This window comes from Gorilla gorilla, chromosome 23, assembly GCF_029281585.2.
Source record: "Gorilla gorilla gorilla isolate KB3781 chromosome 23, NHGRI_mGorGor1-v2.1_pri, whole genome shotgun sequence".
NCBI classification, from domain to species: domain Eukaryota; kingdom Metazoa; phylum Chordata; class Mammalia; order Primates; family Hominidae; genus Gorilla; species Gorilla gorilla.
Genome location: NC_086018.1, coordinates 14,907,151 through 14,919,479, shown reverse-complemented (window position 1 = coordinate 14,919,479; position 12,329 = coordinate 14,907,151). Strand labels below are relative to the sequence as shown.

The 12,329-nt window shown below is 37.2% G+C and overlaps 1 protein-coding gene across 1 annotated transcript in view; it reads left to right on the top strand.

Moving 5' to 3' along the window:
• XKR3 (XK related 3) overlaps positions 1–9,010 on the top strand; it is a 38,302-nt gene extending 29,292 nt beyond the window's left edge. Inside the window, exon 4 of the mRNA XM_031005514.2 lies at positions 8,003–9,010. Within this exon, the coding sequence (XP_030861374.2) occupies positions 8,003–8,715 (713 nt within the window). The 3' untranslated portion in view covers positions 8,716–9,010. The remainder of the gene's footprint in view (positions 1–8,002) is intronic.
• The last annotated feature ends 3,319 nt before the right edge of the window (positions 9,011–12,329 follow it).

The window sequence follows — 12,329 nt, the reverse complement described above, 5'->3', positions numbered from 1 at the left end:
CTTTTCCTATTACCACTAATTTTTTTAACAAGGTTCATAATTATTTGCTTTCTATTAACTGACAAAATGTAGACGGACACCTATTTATAAACATATGAAAATTGTGTCAGTGTAGGCCGGGCATGGTGGCTCACACCTGTAATCCTAGCATTTTAGGAGGCCAAGGTGGGTGGATCACATGTGGTTAGGGTTTCAAGATTAGCTTGGCCAACATGGTGAAGTCCTGTCTGTCTCTACTAAAAATACAATAATTAGCTGGACATGGTAGCAGGTACCTGTAATCTCAACTATTCAGTAGGCTGAGGCAAGAGAATGGCTTGAACCCAGCAGACGGAGAATGCAATGAGCCGAGATAGTGCCATTGCACTCCAGCCTGGGGAACAAGAGCAAACCTCCATCCCCTCCAACAACAACAACAAAAGCAAAAAACAAGAAAAAAAACAAAAAGAAAATGGTACCAGTGGTCAGTGTAATACAATTTTATGGTGTGGCTGTTTTTCCCCTTTAGTCTCAGAGTCAGTCTCTCTCTCTCTCTCTCTTTCTGTCTCTCTCTCTCTCTCCCTCTCTCTCCCTCTCTCTCCCTCTCTCTCCCTCTCTCTCCCTCTCTCCCTCTCTCTCCCTCTCTCTCCCTCTTTCTCCCTCTTTCTCCTTCTCTCCCTCTCTTCTCTCTCTCTCCCCCCCGCCTCCTTTCTTTCTCTATTTTTTTTTTACATCGACAGGTTACATTGTATGTTTTTATTGTGTACAAGATGATGTTTGAAGTATATATATAACATGGAATAGTTAAATCCAGAGAATTAACAAATGCATTTTCTCACGTAGTTATCTGTTTTTTTTTATTTTGGTAAGAGCAATTAATATCCATTCTGTGTACATATTTCAACAATATACCTTCACTAACTGTAGTGACCCTGCTATACAATAGATCTCTTTAAATTTATTACTCCTATCTGAGTGTAATTATAAATCTTTTGATAAAATTCTCCTCATTCTTTCTTTTTCTGTAACCACTCCAGTCTCTGGTAACCGTTGTTTCACTCTCTATATCTACAGAGTCTTTTTTTTTTAAGTTTTCTCATAAAAGTGAGACCATTTTTTTTTCACTCAATGTAATGTCCTCCAGGTTCATCCCTGTTGCTGCAGATGAGAATTTCATTCTTTTTTATAGCTGAATACTCTTCCATTGTGTATATGTACCACATTTTCTTTATGTATTCATTCACTGATGGACACTTGAGGTGATTCTATATCTTGGCTACTGTGAATAATGCTGAAATAAACATGAGAGTATATATATCTCTTCAACATACTGGATTCAATTCCTTTTGATACATTCTCAAAAGTGGAATTTCTGGATAATGCATTAGTACTAATTTCTAATTTTTGAGGAAGCTCCAAACCGTTCATGGAGTAAAATGGGTTTAGTGATGTAAAATGGGTGTAATAATTTACATTATCACCCATAATGTGCAAGAGTTTTCGTTCCTCCATATTCTTTTTTTTTTCCAACGTTTCTTTTTTCTTTTTATTCTTTAAATAATGACTGTTCCAACCAGGATGAGGTGAAGTCTCATACAGGTTTTGATTTGCATGTCTTCTTTTGAAAAATGCCTTTTGAGAGAGGCCTATTAAGAGACCTGCTTTCTTTACGGAGAATTGTTTATTTTTTTCTTTCTAATTTTTAAAATTTAACTTCTATTTTAGTTTTAGGGCTACATATGCAGGTTTGTTATATAAGTAAACTTGTATGCTAGGGGTTTGTTGTACAAATTATTTCATCACCCAGGTATTAAGCCTAGTGTCCATTAGTTGTTTTCACTGATGTTCTCCCTCCTCCCACTCTGTAGCCTCTAATGGGCCACAGTGTATGTTGTTTCCCTCTATTTGTCCATGTGTAATCATAATTTAGCTCCCAGTTATAAGTGAGAACACGTGGTATTTGTTTGTTTTGCTTTTGAATATTTTTAAGTTCCTTGTATATTTTAATTAACCCCTTGTCTGATGTATAATTTGCAAATATTTGCTCTCATTCTATCACTCTGTTTTGTTTTGTTTTTTTTCTGCGTGGAAGCTTTCTAGTAGGATGAAACCTCATTTGTCTGTTGGTGGTTTTGTTGCTTGTGGTTTTGAAATCTTATCCAAAAAAAAAAAAAAAATCCTTGCCCAGACCAAGGTCATTAAGTTTGCCCTGTGTTTTATTAGGTTTGACAGTTTAGGGTTTTCATTACATATTTATTTTTAAACGTTTTTAAAAATGTATTTTTACAGATGAGGTCTCACTGTATTGCCTAGGGTTAGTGCAGTGGCATGAGTGTGGCATGCTACAGCCTTGAACTCCTAGGTTCGGGTGATCCTCCTGACTCAGACCCCAGAGTAGCTGGAACTATAGGTACATGCCACTGCACTATAGGCTTTTAGTGCATTTGAGTTATTTTTTGTATGTAGTAAGAGATAGGGTTCTGATTTTGTTTTTCTGCATGTAGCTCTCTTGTTTTCCCAGCACCACTTATTGAAGAGACTGACTTTCCTCATTTTGTGTTCTTGGCACCTCTGTAGAATATCAGTTGGCTATCCATGTGTGGATTTATTTGTGCTCACTATACTCAGTTGCATTGGTTTATAGCATTGTGATGCCTCCAGCTTTATGGATTCACTCCCCAAACCTATGGCCATCTTCAGGATTGCTTTGGCTATTCAGGGTTTTTTTTCTGCGGTTTCATATTAATTTTGAATTTCTTTCTATTTCTGTGAAAAATGCCATTGGTGTTTTGATAGAGATTGCATTTAATCTGTGGACCTATTTGGGTCCTATAAACATTTTAACCACTTTACTTTTTTCCAATCAATTAGCATAGATATCTTTCCATTGATTTATGTTATTTTAATTTTTTTATTAATACTTCATAATTTTCAGAATGCAGATTATTTTCTACCTCCTTGGTAAAATTTAAAGGTTTTTTGTTCACTCATTTGTTTTCCCATAGCTATTGTAAATGGGATTATTTTCTTGAGGTTTTTTTGGTAGACATTTTCGTATTAGTATATGAAAATGCTACTTAATTTATATGTTGATTTTGTAAACTGAAACTTGACTGATTTTCTGAAATAGTTCTAACTGCTTTTTAGTGGTGTGTTTAGGGATTTCCATATAATATCATTAGGAAATATGGACAATTTTACTTCTTTCTTTCCAATTTGGGTACCTTTTCTTTCTCTTGTCCAGTTGCTCTGGCTAAAGACTTTCAGGATTATGTTAATATAAGCAGCTAAAGTGAACTTCTTAGTCTCCTTTCAGATCTTCAGAGAGAAGCTTTCAACTTTGAACTCCCACTGAGTGTGATGTTAGCTATGGGTTTGTCATGTAGAGCATTATTTGGTTATTCTCGTTTATGTCATTTGTTGTGTTGAGTTACAATTGTTCTATGCATAATTTGTTGAGAGATTTTATTATAAAAAGGTGGAATTTTGTCAAATGGCTTTTTTATTTATTGAAATGACCACCTAGATTTTGTTATTTATTTTGTTGATGTAATGTATGATACTTAATGATTCTTGTGTATTAAACCATTCCTGTATTCCTGTAATCTCACTTGATCATGGAAAATCATGAATGATTTTCTAAATGTGTGTTATAACTCAGTTTCCCAGTATTCTGTTGAGGATTTTTACATTATGTTAATCAGGTATATTAGCCTGTAGTTTTCTCTTCTTTGTTGTGTCCTTGACTGGTTTTGTATTGAGCATATTGCTGGCCCCACAGAATGAACTGGAACAGTTCACTTATCTTCTTTTTTTTATTTTTTTCCACTAGGTTAAAAAGAATTGATAGTAGTTATTTTTTAGTGGTAGGTAGAATGCAGCAGTTAATCTATCAGGTCCTGGGCTTTTCTTTAATGGGTAACTTTTTATTGCTGATTTGATTTCTTACCATTAATTTGTTTCTGGGTGTCAGTTATGACATCTCCTTTTTTGTCTCTGATTATATTTATTAGTGAGTTTTTATACTTTTGATTTTAGCTTTTTGTTTTTCTAATTCTTTGGTTTGGTGTATTTCGTATCTTCTTTTTGATGAAGACATTTATTGCCATAACTTTCCCTTTAAAACTGCTTTGGTCATATCCAGTAGGTTTTGATGTGTTCTGTTTCTATTTTTGTCTCAAGAAATATGGTATTTTCTGTGTAATGTCTTCAATGACTCACTGGTTGTTCAGGAGTATGTAATTTAATTTTCATGTACTTATGAATTAGTGATATTAGAAGAGATACCCTGTATGACTTTGATCTCTTCGAATTCATCAAGATGTGTTTTTTGGCCTAATGTATGATATATCCAGGAAAATGTTCCATGTATGCAGTAGAGAAGAATGTGTATTCTATAACTCTTGGATGGATAGTTCTGTAACTGTTTTGTCCGTTTGCCCTACAGTGCATTTTAATCTGATGTTTACTTACTGATTTTCTGTCTGCATGATCTATTCATTTCTGAAAGTAAGGTGCTGAAGTTTTCTATTAGTACCTTGTAGTTTTTTTCTCCCTTTGCATCTATTAATATTTACATTACATATATGCATATATTAAATATATCTGTATATTCCTGATATGATATTTTCTTTTTTATCCTGCTTAATTCTGTATGCTCTTTGTCTTTGATATTTGTTGGTTTGATTATATTAAGCCATGGCGATATTATTTGGATTTAATCTTATTGGAAGACTTCAATATTCCTTTACCTGAATATTTATATTTTTATTTAGATTTGGAAAATTTTTTGTTATTATTTCTCTAAATAGACTTTTTACTTTTTTTTCCTACAATACGCTTATTATTTTTTTTTAATTTGAGATGGAGTTTTGCTCTTGTTGCCCAGGCTGGAGTGCAATGGCATGATCTTGGCTCAATGCAACCTCCGTGTCCTGGGTTCCGTGATTATCCTGCCTCAGCCTCTTGAGTGGCTGGGATTACAGGCGTCCACCAACCACACCTAATTTTTGTATTTTTAGTAGAGACACAGTTTCACCATGTTGGGCACTCTGCTCTGAAACTCCTGACCACATGTGATCCACCTGCCTCCGCCTCCCAAATAGCTGCCATTACAGGTGTGAGCCATTGCACCCAGCTTTTCCTTGAACACCAGTGACTAATACATTTGTTCTTTGGATGTTATCACATAAATCCTATGAACTTTCTAGATTTCTTTTTTTTTCTTCTGACTGTATATTTTTAATTGATCTGTCCTTGAGTTTTTCTGCTTGGCCACTTCTGTCAATGCTCTCAACTGCATTTTTTTTATTTTATTGTGTTTTTATCTTCAACATTTTTATTAGTTTTTTCCTCCCATTATTTCAATCTCCTTGCTAAGGTTCTCTGATAAATTTCTGAATTGTTTGCGTTTTCCTTAAGTCCACTACATTGTCTTAAAATAAGTATTTGAATTTTTTGTCAGGCTATGTGTCCATGCCCATCTCTTTCGGGTCACTCACAACTGGCACCTTATTTTGTCCACTTGGCGCCATGATGTTCTCGTCATTGATCCTGATCTTTGTGGCTACGCATTGTTATCTGCACAATGATATAGGTGCCTGATTCAGTGTTCATGTCTGGGCTCTGTTTGGAAGCTTCTTTCTACAGTAAGCCTGTCCAGAGATTCAGGGCAAGAAGAAGAAGGAAATTAAGGTCTTTAAGTCTATGATAGCTTCAGCCCTGGTAGAAGTAGGGGGAATCCTAATGCCTAGACTTTGATGGCTAAAGTAATTTGACCACCAAAGCTGACTCAGTGCCAGGTTGCACCTGTAGCCCACAGTAGAGCACTGGATGCACTCAAGGCCTGCAGCTGCCATGGTCTTCCCTCTGAGGTTTATTCAGTCAACCAGTAGGAACGTTGACTGGAACTCGACTCCATCCTGCTGAGGCCACAGTTTCTCATCTGTTGTCGGGATGTGTCTAGAAGTTTGCCCCTTGATATCATCCTCCCAAAGTGCTGGGGTGAAGGCACAGAAAAATAAAGACCCAAGTGAAAGTCCTATGTTTACTTCCTGGGCTCAAGCAATCCTCCCACTGCAGCCTCCTGAATAGCTGGGACTACAGGCATGTGCCACCATGCCTGGCTAAATTTGTGTATTTGTGTGTGTGTGTGTGTGTGTGTGTGTGTGTGCGCACGTGTTTTGTAGATACAGGTTTTCACCATGTTGCCCAGGTTGATCTTGAACTCCTGGGCTCTAGTGATCCATTCACCTCAGCCTCCTAAAGGTAGGATTACAGGTATGAGTCACCATACCTGGCCAAATTTTACTTTCAAACATTTAATTTTTAGGTCATTTATTATATTCAGTCTCATTTCTCATAAATGCAGTTACAATGCTAATGTTTTAGAGTTTCACTTTGTGTATTCCTTAAGGAATAAATGGAGTGTTAATATTCATTTTCTAAATGGTGTTAGAAAGTGAATAATAAATTTAGACGAGGAATGACTATTTTGCTATTTGGCCTCTTTTTGTTTTCTGGCTTAAGTTCATTGTGTATGAAGAGTGTTTTTTGTTAGTGTTTATTTGTTTGTTTGTTTTTTGAGATGGAGTCTCGCTCTGTTGCCCAGGCTGGAGTCCAGTGGCGCTATCCTGGTTCACTGCAACCTCTGCCTCCTGGGTTCAAGTAATTGCCCTGCCTCAGCCTCTCGAGTAGCTGGGTCTATGCCCGGCTAATTTTTTGTATTTTCGGTAGAGATGGGGTTTCACTGTGTCATCCAGAATGGTCTTGATCTCCTGACCTCTTGATACACCCACCTCAGCATCCCAAAGTGCTGGGATTACAGGTGTGAGCCACTATGCCCAGCTGAAGAGTGTATTTTTTTTTAACCTGCATGTATATGTAAAATGAATTTTTTCTCTTTCAACTGAATGTAGTACAAAAGTGCTTAAACCAATTATTCAACTACTTCATAATTTTGGTTTTCTTCCATGTGCTTATTTGTCTAATTGTTGAGAGAACAATGTTGAAATTAAAATAATTTTTCTTATGAAAAAGTTTCTCATAAAGTTGCATGGATACATACAATCACACACATGCACACACACACACTTCTTTTTTTTTTTTTTTTTTTTTTGAGATGGAATCTCGCTCTGTCGCCCAGGCTGGAGTGCAGTGGCGCGATCTCAGCTCACTGCAAGCTCCGCCTCCCGGGTTCACGCCGTTCTCCTTCCTCAGCCTCCCGAGTAGCTGGGACTACAAGTGCCCACCACTACGCCCGGCTAATTTTTTGTATTTTTAGTAGAGACTGGGTTTCACCGTGTTAGCCAGGATGGTCTCAATCTCCTGACCTCGTGATCCGCCCGCCTCGGCCTCCCAAAGTGCTGGGATTACAGGCGTGAGCCACCGCGCCCGGCCACACATACTTCTTAATTTCTGTAACTTTTTATTTTTTTCTGCTTCTCTAGTACCTTGTATTCCATCACTCAGCAGAATCTGTCAGCTCCACTTCCAGGATTTACTTTAACTCCACAGCTTATTTCTTCTTTTCTGTTACCACCATAGTCTAAAACACAGTCTATATTACATTAGTCTCCTATTTCACATGCTAACTTCCTAGTTGACACTCTTAACTTTCTATAAAGAATGGAACTGTCTTTTCAGTGTCTAATTCAGGTATTTTTTTTAATTGAGACTGCTTTATATGTGCTGTCACACCTTATAGCATCAGATCTGAATGTGTCTCTTCCATTTTATCTGTGCCAGTCTTCTCTTTGAGGGAATGTGTATATACATGTATAAATGTAGATATGTATGTATTTGCTTATTATTTGTTTTTCCAAGGTGCAATATATGTTTTGCATGCCTATACTTACTGTGTCCCTGAAAATGGAAGATTAACAAACCTTTCTTTTTATAAGTAAATGATTTTCTAAAGGAGGTGGGTGAGGAAGAATATATCTTAAAATGGCAAGTTTAAAAAAGAAAGTGGTCATTACTAATGAAAAATATTCTCTAACATTTTCATGTTTGTCTTTAATAGCATTACTGATGACATGTTCCCTGTTATCAGTTACTTATGGGGCCATTCGCTGCAATATACTGGCCATCCAGATCAGCAATGATGATACTACCATTAAGCTACCGCCGATAGAATTCTTCTGTGTCGTGATGTGGCGTTTTTTGGAGGTTATCTCACGTGTAGTGACTCTGGCATTTTTCATTGCATCTCTGAAACTGAACAGCCTACCCTTTTTGTTAATCATATATTTTGTATCATTGTTGGCACCGTGGCTGGAGTTTTGGAAAAGTGGAGCTCATCTTCCTAGCAACAAAGAAAATAATTCCAATATGGTGGGTACAGTACTGATGCTTTTCTTGATCACACTGCTATATGCTGCCATCAACTTCTCCTGCTGGTCAGCAGTGAAACTGCAGTTGTCAGATGACAAAATAATTGATGGGAGACAGAGGTGGGGCCATAGAATCCTACACTACAGCTTTCAGTTTTTAGAAAATGTGATAATGATATTGGTATTTAGGTTCTTTGGAGGGAAAACTTCGCTGAATTGCTGTGATTCATTAATTGCCGTGCAGCTCATCATAAGCTACCTATTGGCCATTGGCTTTATGCTCCTCTTCTATCAGTATTTGTACCCATGGCAGTCAGGCAAAGTGTTGCCAGGACGTACTGAAAATCAGCCAGAAGCACCGTACTATTCGAGAAAACTGAAAAGAATAAAAATAAGCAGCTGAGGAATTACTGTCACTCCTGCAGTAGGGTTGGATATTTTTCAATCAGAAAAAGTATGACATATTCATAAAATATACATATATACTTTCACAGAACAATGAGTAAAGATGCTGAATGTGACTTGTTAAGAGGCTCTTAAATTTAAAAAATATACACAGCAAAATCTTGGAAGTGGTTTCTAATAAAATTCATTTATGTTCTCCTGTGAATGTGCATTAGTAATTTTTGTTTTCTTAACTATAATTATACAATTCATTAAATAAAACAAAATAAAAAATCTATCTGGATCCAAAAACTGAGCAGGAAAAATAACCGTAATGCATTTTTCACCTAGTACATTTTTGGAATGCCTTTAACAAGTGTTTGTAGTGTATACATTATCAGTGAACATGTTTTCTTCAGAAAGAGTATTTACCACAGGTTTTATTCTGTACTTAAGGAGAATCTGAAAGGCAAGTCTTATGAGACTGCTCCTATTTATATTAATTTAGGGTAACTAAGGCATTTCTCATTGAACTTTGACTAACAGAAAGCAACTCATATTAATGCATCTCAAGGCACAAAAACTTTTCAACTAAAAATAAATAATCATGTTAATAATTTGAAATACGAATTTACATTCCTACCAACAGTGCACAAGGATTCTCTTTGCTCTACATTCTCAATAACACTTGTCATCTTTCATCTTCATGATAATAGCTATTCTAACATTTTTGAGAGAAGGTGCATTGTTGGTTTTAATTAGCATTTCCCTGATGATTGGTGGTGAAGCATCATTAAATATACAGTTGTTCAAAAATTGGCCAGGCACAGTAGCACACACCTGTAATTCCAGCTACTAGGGAGGCTGAGGCAGGAGAATTGCTTGAACCTAGGTGATGGAGGTTTCAGTGAGCCAAGATCGCACCACTGCACTCCAGCCTGGGCGACAAAGTGAGACTCTGTCTCCAAATAAATAAATAAATAAATAAATGAATAAGGCCGGGCTTGATGGCTCACGCCTGTAATCCCAGCCCTTTGGGAGGCCAAGATGGGCAGGTCATGAGGTCAGGAGATGGAGACCATCCTCACTAACACGAAGAAACCCCGTCTCTACTAAAAATACAATAAAAATTAGCTGGGCGTGTTGGCATGCACCTATAGTCCCAGCTACTCAGGAGGCTGAGCCAGGAGAATCGCTGGAACCTGGGAGGCGCAGGTTGTGGGGAGGTGAGATCGCGCCACTGCACTCCAGCGTGGGTGACGGAGTGAGGCTCCATCTCAAAATAAATAAATAAATAAATAAAATAAATGAATAAATAAAATTAAACATAGTTAAACATAGACTTGACCATTTTTGTCTTTTTTTGAGAAACGTAAATTCAGGTCCTTTGCCCATTTTTAATAGGCTTACTTGATTTGTTGTTGTTGAGTGGTGTGAGTTTCTTGTATGTATTTATTATTCACCATTTATCATATATATGATTTGCAGACATTTCCTCCCAGTGTAGGGGTTGTCCCTTCACCCTCTCTGCTAATTGTTTCCTTTGCTGTGCAGAAACTTTTTAGTTTGATGTGATGCAATCCAATTGCTGTTTTTCTTGTGCTTTTGTAGCCTGTGCTTCTGGGGTGATAGAACTGAGGTTTCAAAAATTAAATTAAAAATAGAATTACAACATGGTCCAGCTACTCTACTTCTGAATATGTACTCAAATGATATAAATTAGTATTTCAGAGAGATATTTGCATACCTATATTCATGTCAGCATTATTCACAATAGCCAAGATAAGGAAACAACCCAAGTGCTCATCAACAGATCAGCAGATAAAGTGTGGCACATATACACAATGGAATATACTATACAGCCTTAAAAAAAGAGAAAGTGCTGTTATTTATTTATGATAAAATGAATGGAATTGGAAAACATGCTCAGTGAAATAAGACAGGCACAGAAAAACAAATATAGCATGGTCACAATTATATGTAAAATCTAAAAACGTTGAACTCATAAAAATAGTGAATATGCTAAGTGTGGTGACTCATGTCTGTTATCTCCAGCACTTTGGGAGGATGAGGCGGTTGGATCACTTGAGTTCAGGTGTTTGAGGCCACAGTGAGCCATAGTTGTGCCGCTGCACTCCAGCCTGGGCAACACAGCAAGATCGTGACTCTTTATACAAATACACAGAAAGTAGTCAGAGATTGGAGTGTGGGGTAGTGATAGGAATACATACGGAAGGGATGACATTTGTCAAAGGGTAAAAAATTTCTGTGAGGCCGGAAGTAGTTCTGGTGATCTGTTGCACAGAATGGTGATCACAGTTAAAAAATGTACACTTCAAAATTGCTGAAAAAGGCAGGCATGGTGCCTCATGCCTGTAATCCCAGGACTTTGGGCGGCCATGGCAGGCAGATCACTAGAGGTCAGGGGTTCAACACCAGCCTGGCCAACATGGTGAAACACCGTCTCTACGGAAAATACAAGAACTAGCTAGGTTTGGTGGCACACACCTATAGTCACAGCTACTCAGGAAGCTGAGGCAGAAGAATCACTTGAAACCGGACAGTGGAGGTTGCAGTGAGCCAAGCTTGTGCCACTGCACTCCAGCCTGGGCGACAAAAGCGAAACTCCATCTGAAAAAAAAAGTTGGAAAAGTAGAGTTTAAATATTCTCACCACAACGAAATGATAAGTGTGTGAGGTGATGTACATGTTAACTAGCCCAATTTATTTTGCAGTGTATACATGTATTATAAAATCACTTTGTGTCCCATAAATCTTTACAATTGTTAATTTAAAATAAAATTTCTGAAAGAACGAATTAAAATTAAACTTGGCTTGATATACGTAGACAGTAATATATGCCTATGTGTCCTTCTATTTTGACTATTTTGCTTCTGTTATTTCTTGGGGAAACAATCACCATGATAAATGATGAAGAACACTAAAGCTTAATATTGTATAATTCTCATTATTTTGTTGTTTTTGTTTTTCCTCCTACTTTTTTCTACCAAAGCAATGTGGACAATTTTCTTATTCATACTTTCTTTTATGTTTTTTTTTTTCTGATGAGAAATCACCACCAAAAGTTAAGCTCATGTGGATTTGTGTAATTTTTCCTGCTCCTGTGACCATCTTTACCTTTACTTTAGATTTCACAGCTTCTTAAAACACTTATTTACTTATTATTTATTATCTCCCTGTATCATTACTTTTTCTTTTCTTTTCTTTTCTTTTTTTTTTTTTTTGAGAAGGAGTTTCACTCTTGATGTCCAGGCTGTAATGCAATGGTGTGATCTAGGCTCACCGCAACCTCTGCCTCCCAGCTTCCCCGGTTCAAGCGATTCTCCTGCCTCAGCCTCCTGAGTAGCTGGGATTGCAGGCATGCGCCACCACGCTCGGCTGATTTTTTGTATTTTTGGTAGAGACAGGGCTTCACTGTGTTAGCCAGGATGGTCTTCATCCTTGTGATCCACCCGCCTCAGCCTCCCAAAGGGCTGGGATTACAAGCATGAGCCACTGTGACCAGCCAACTATTTGTTATTAAATGAAAGAGAGAATGGCTCTCATAATAATGATGGATGCAGCCTTGTATGAAATCTTACTAAACAGGCTGAACGCCGCCTTAACATTAAA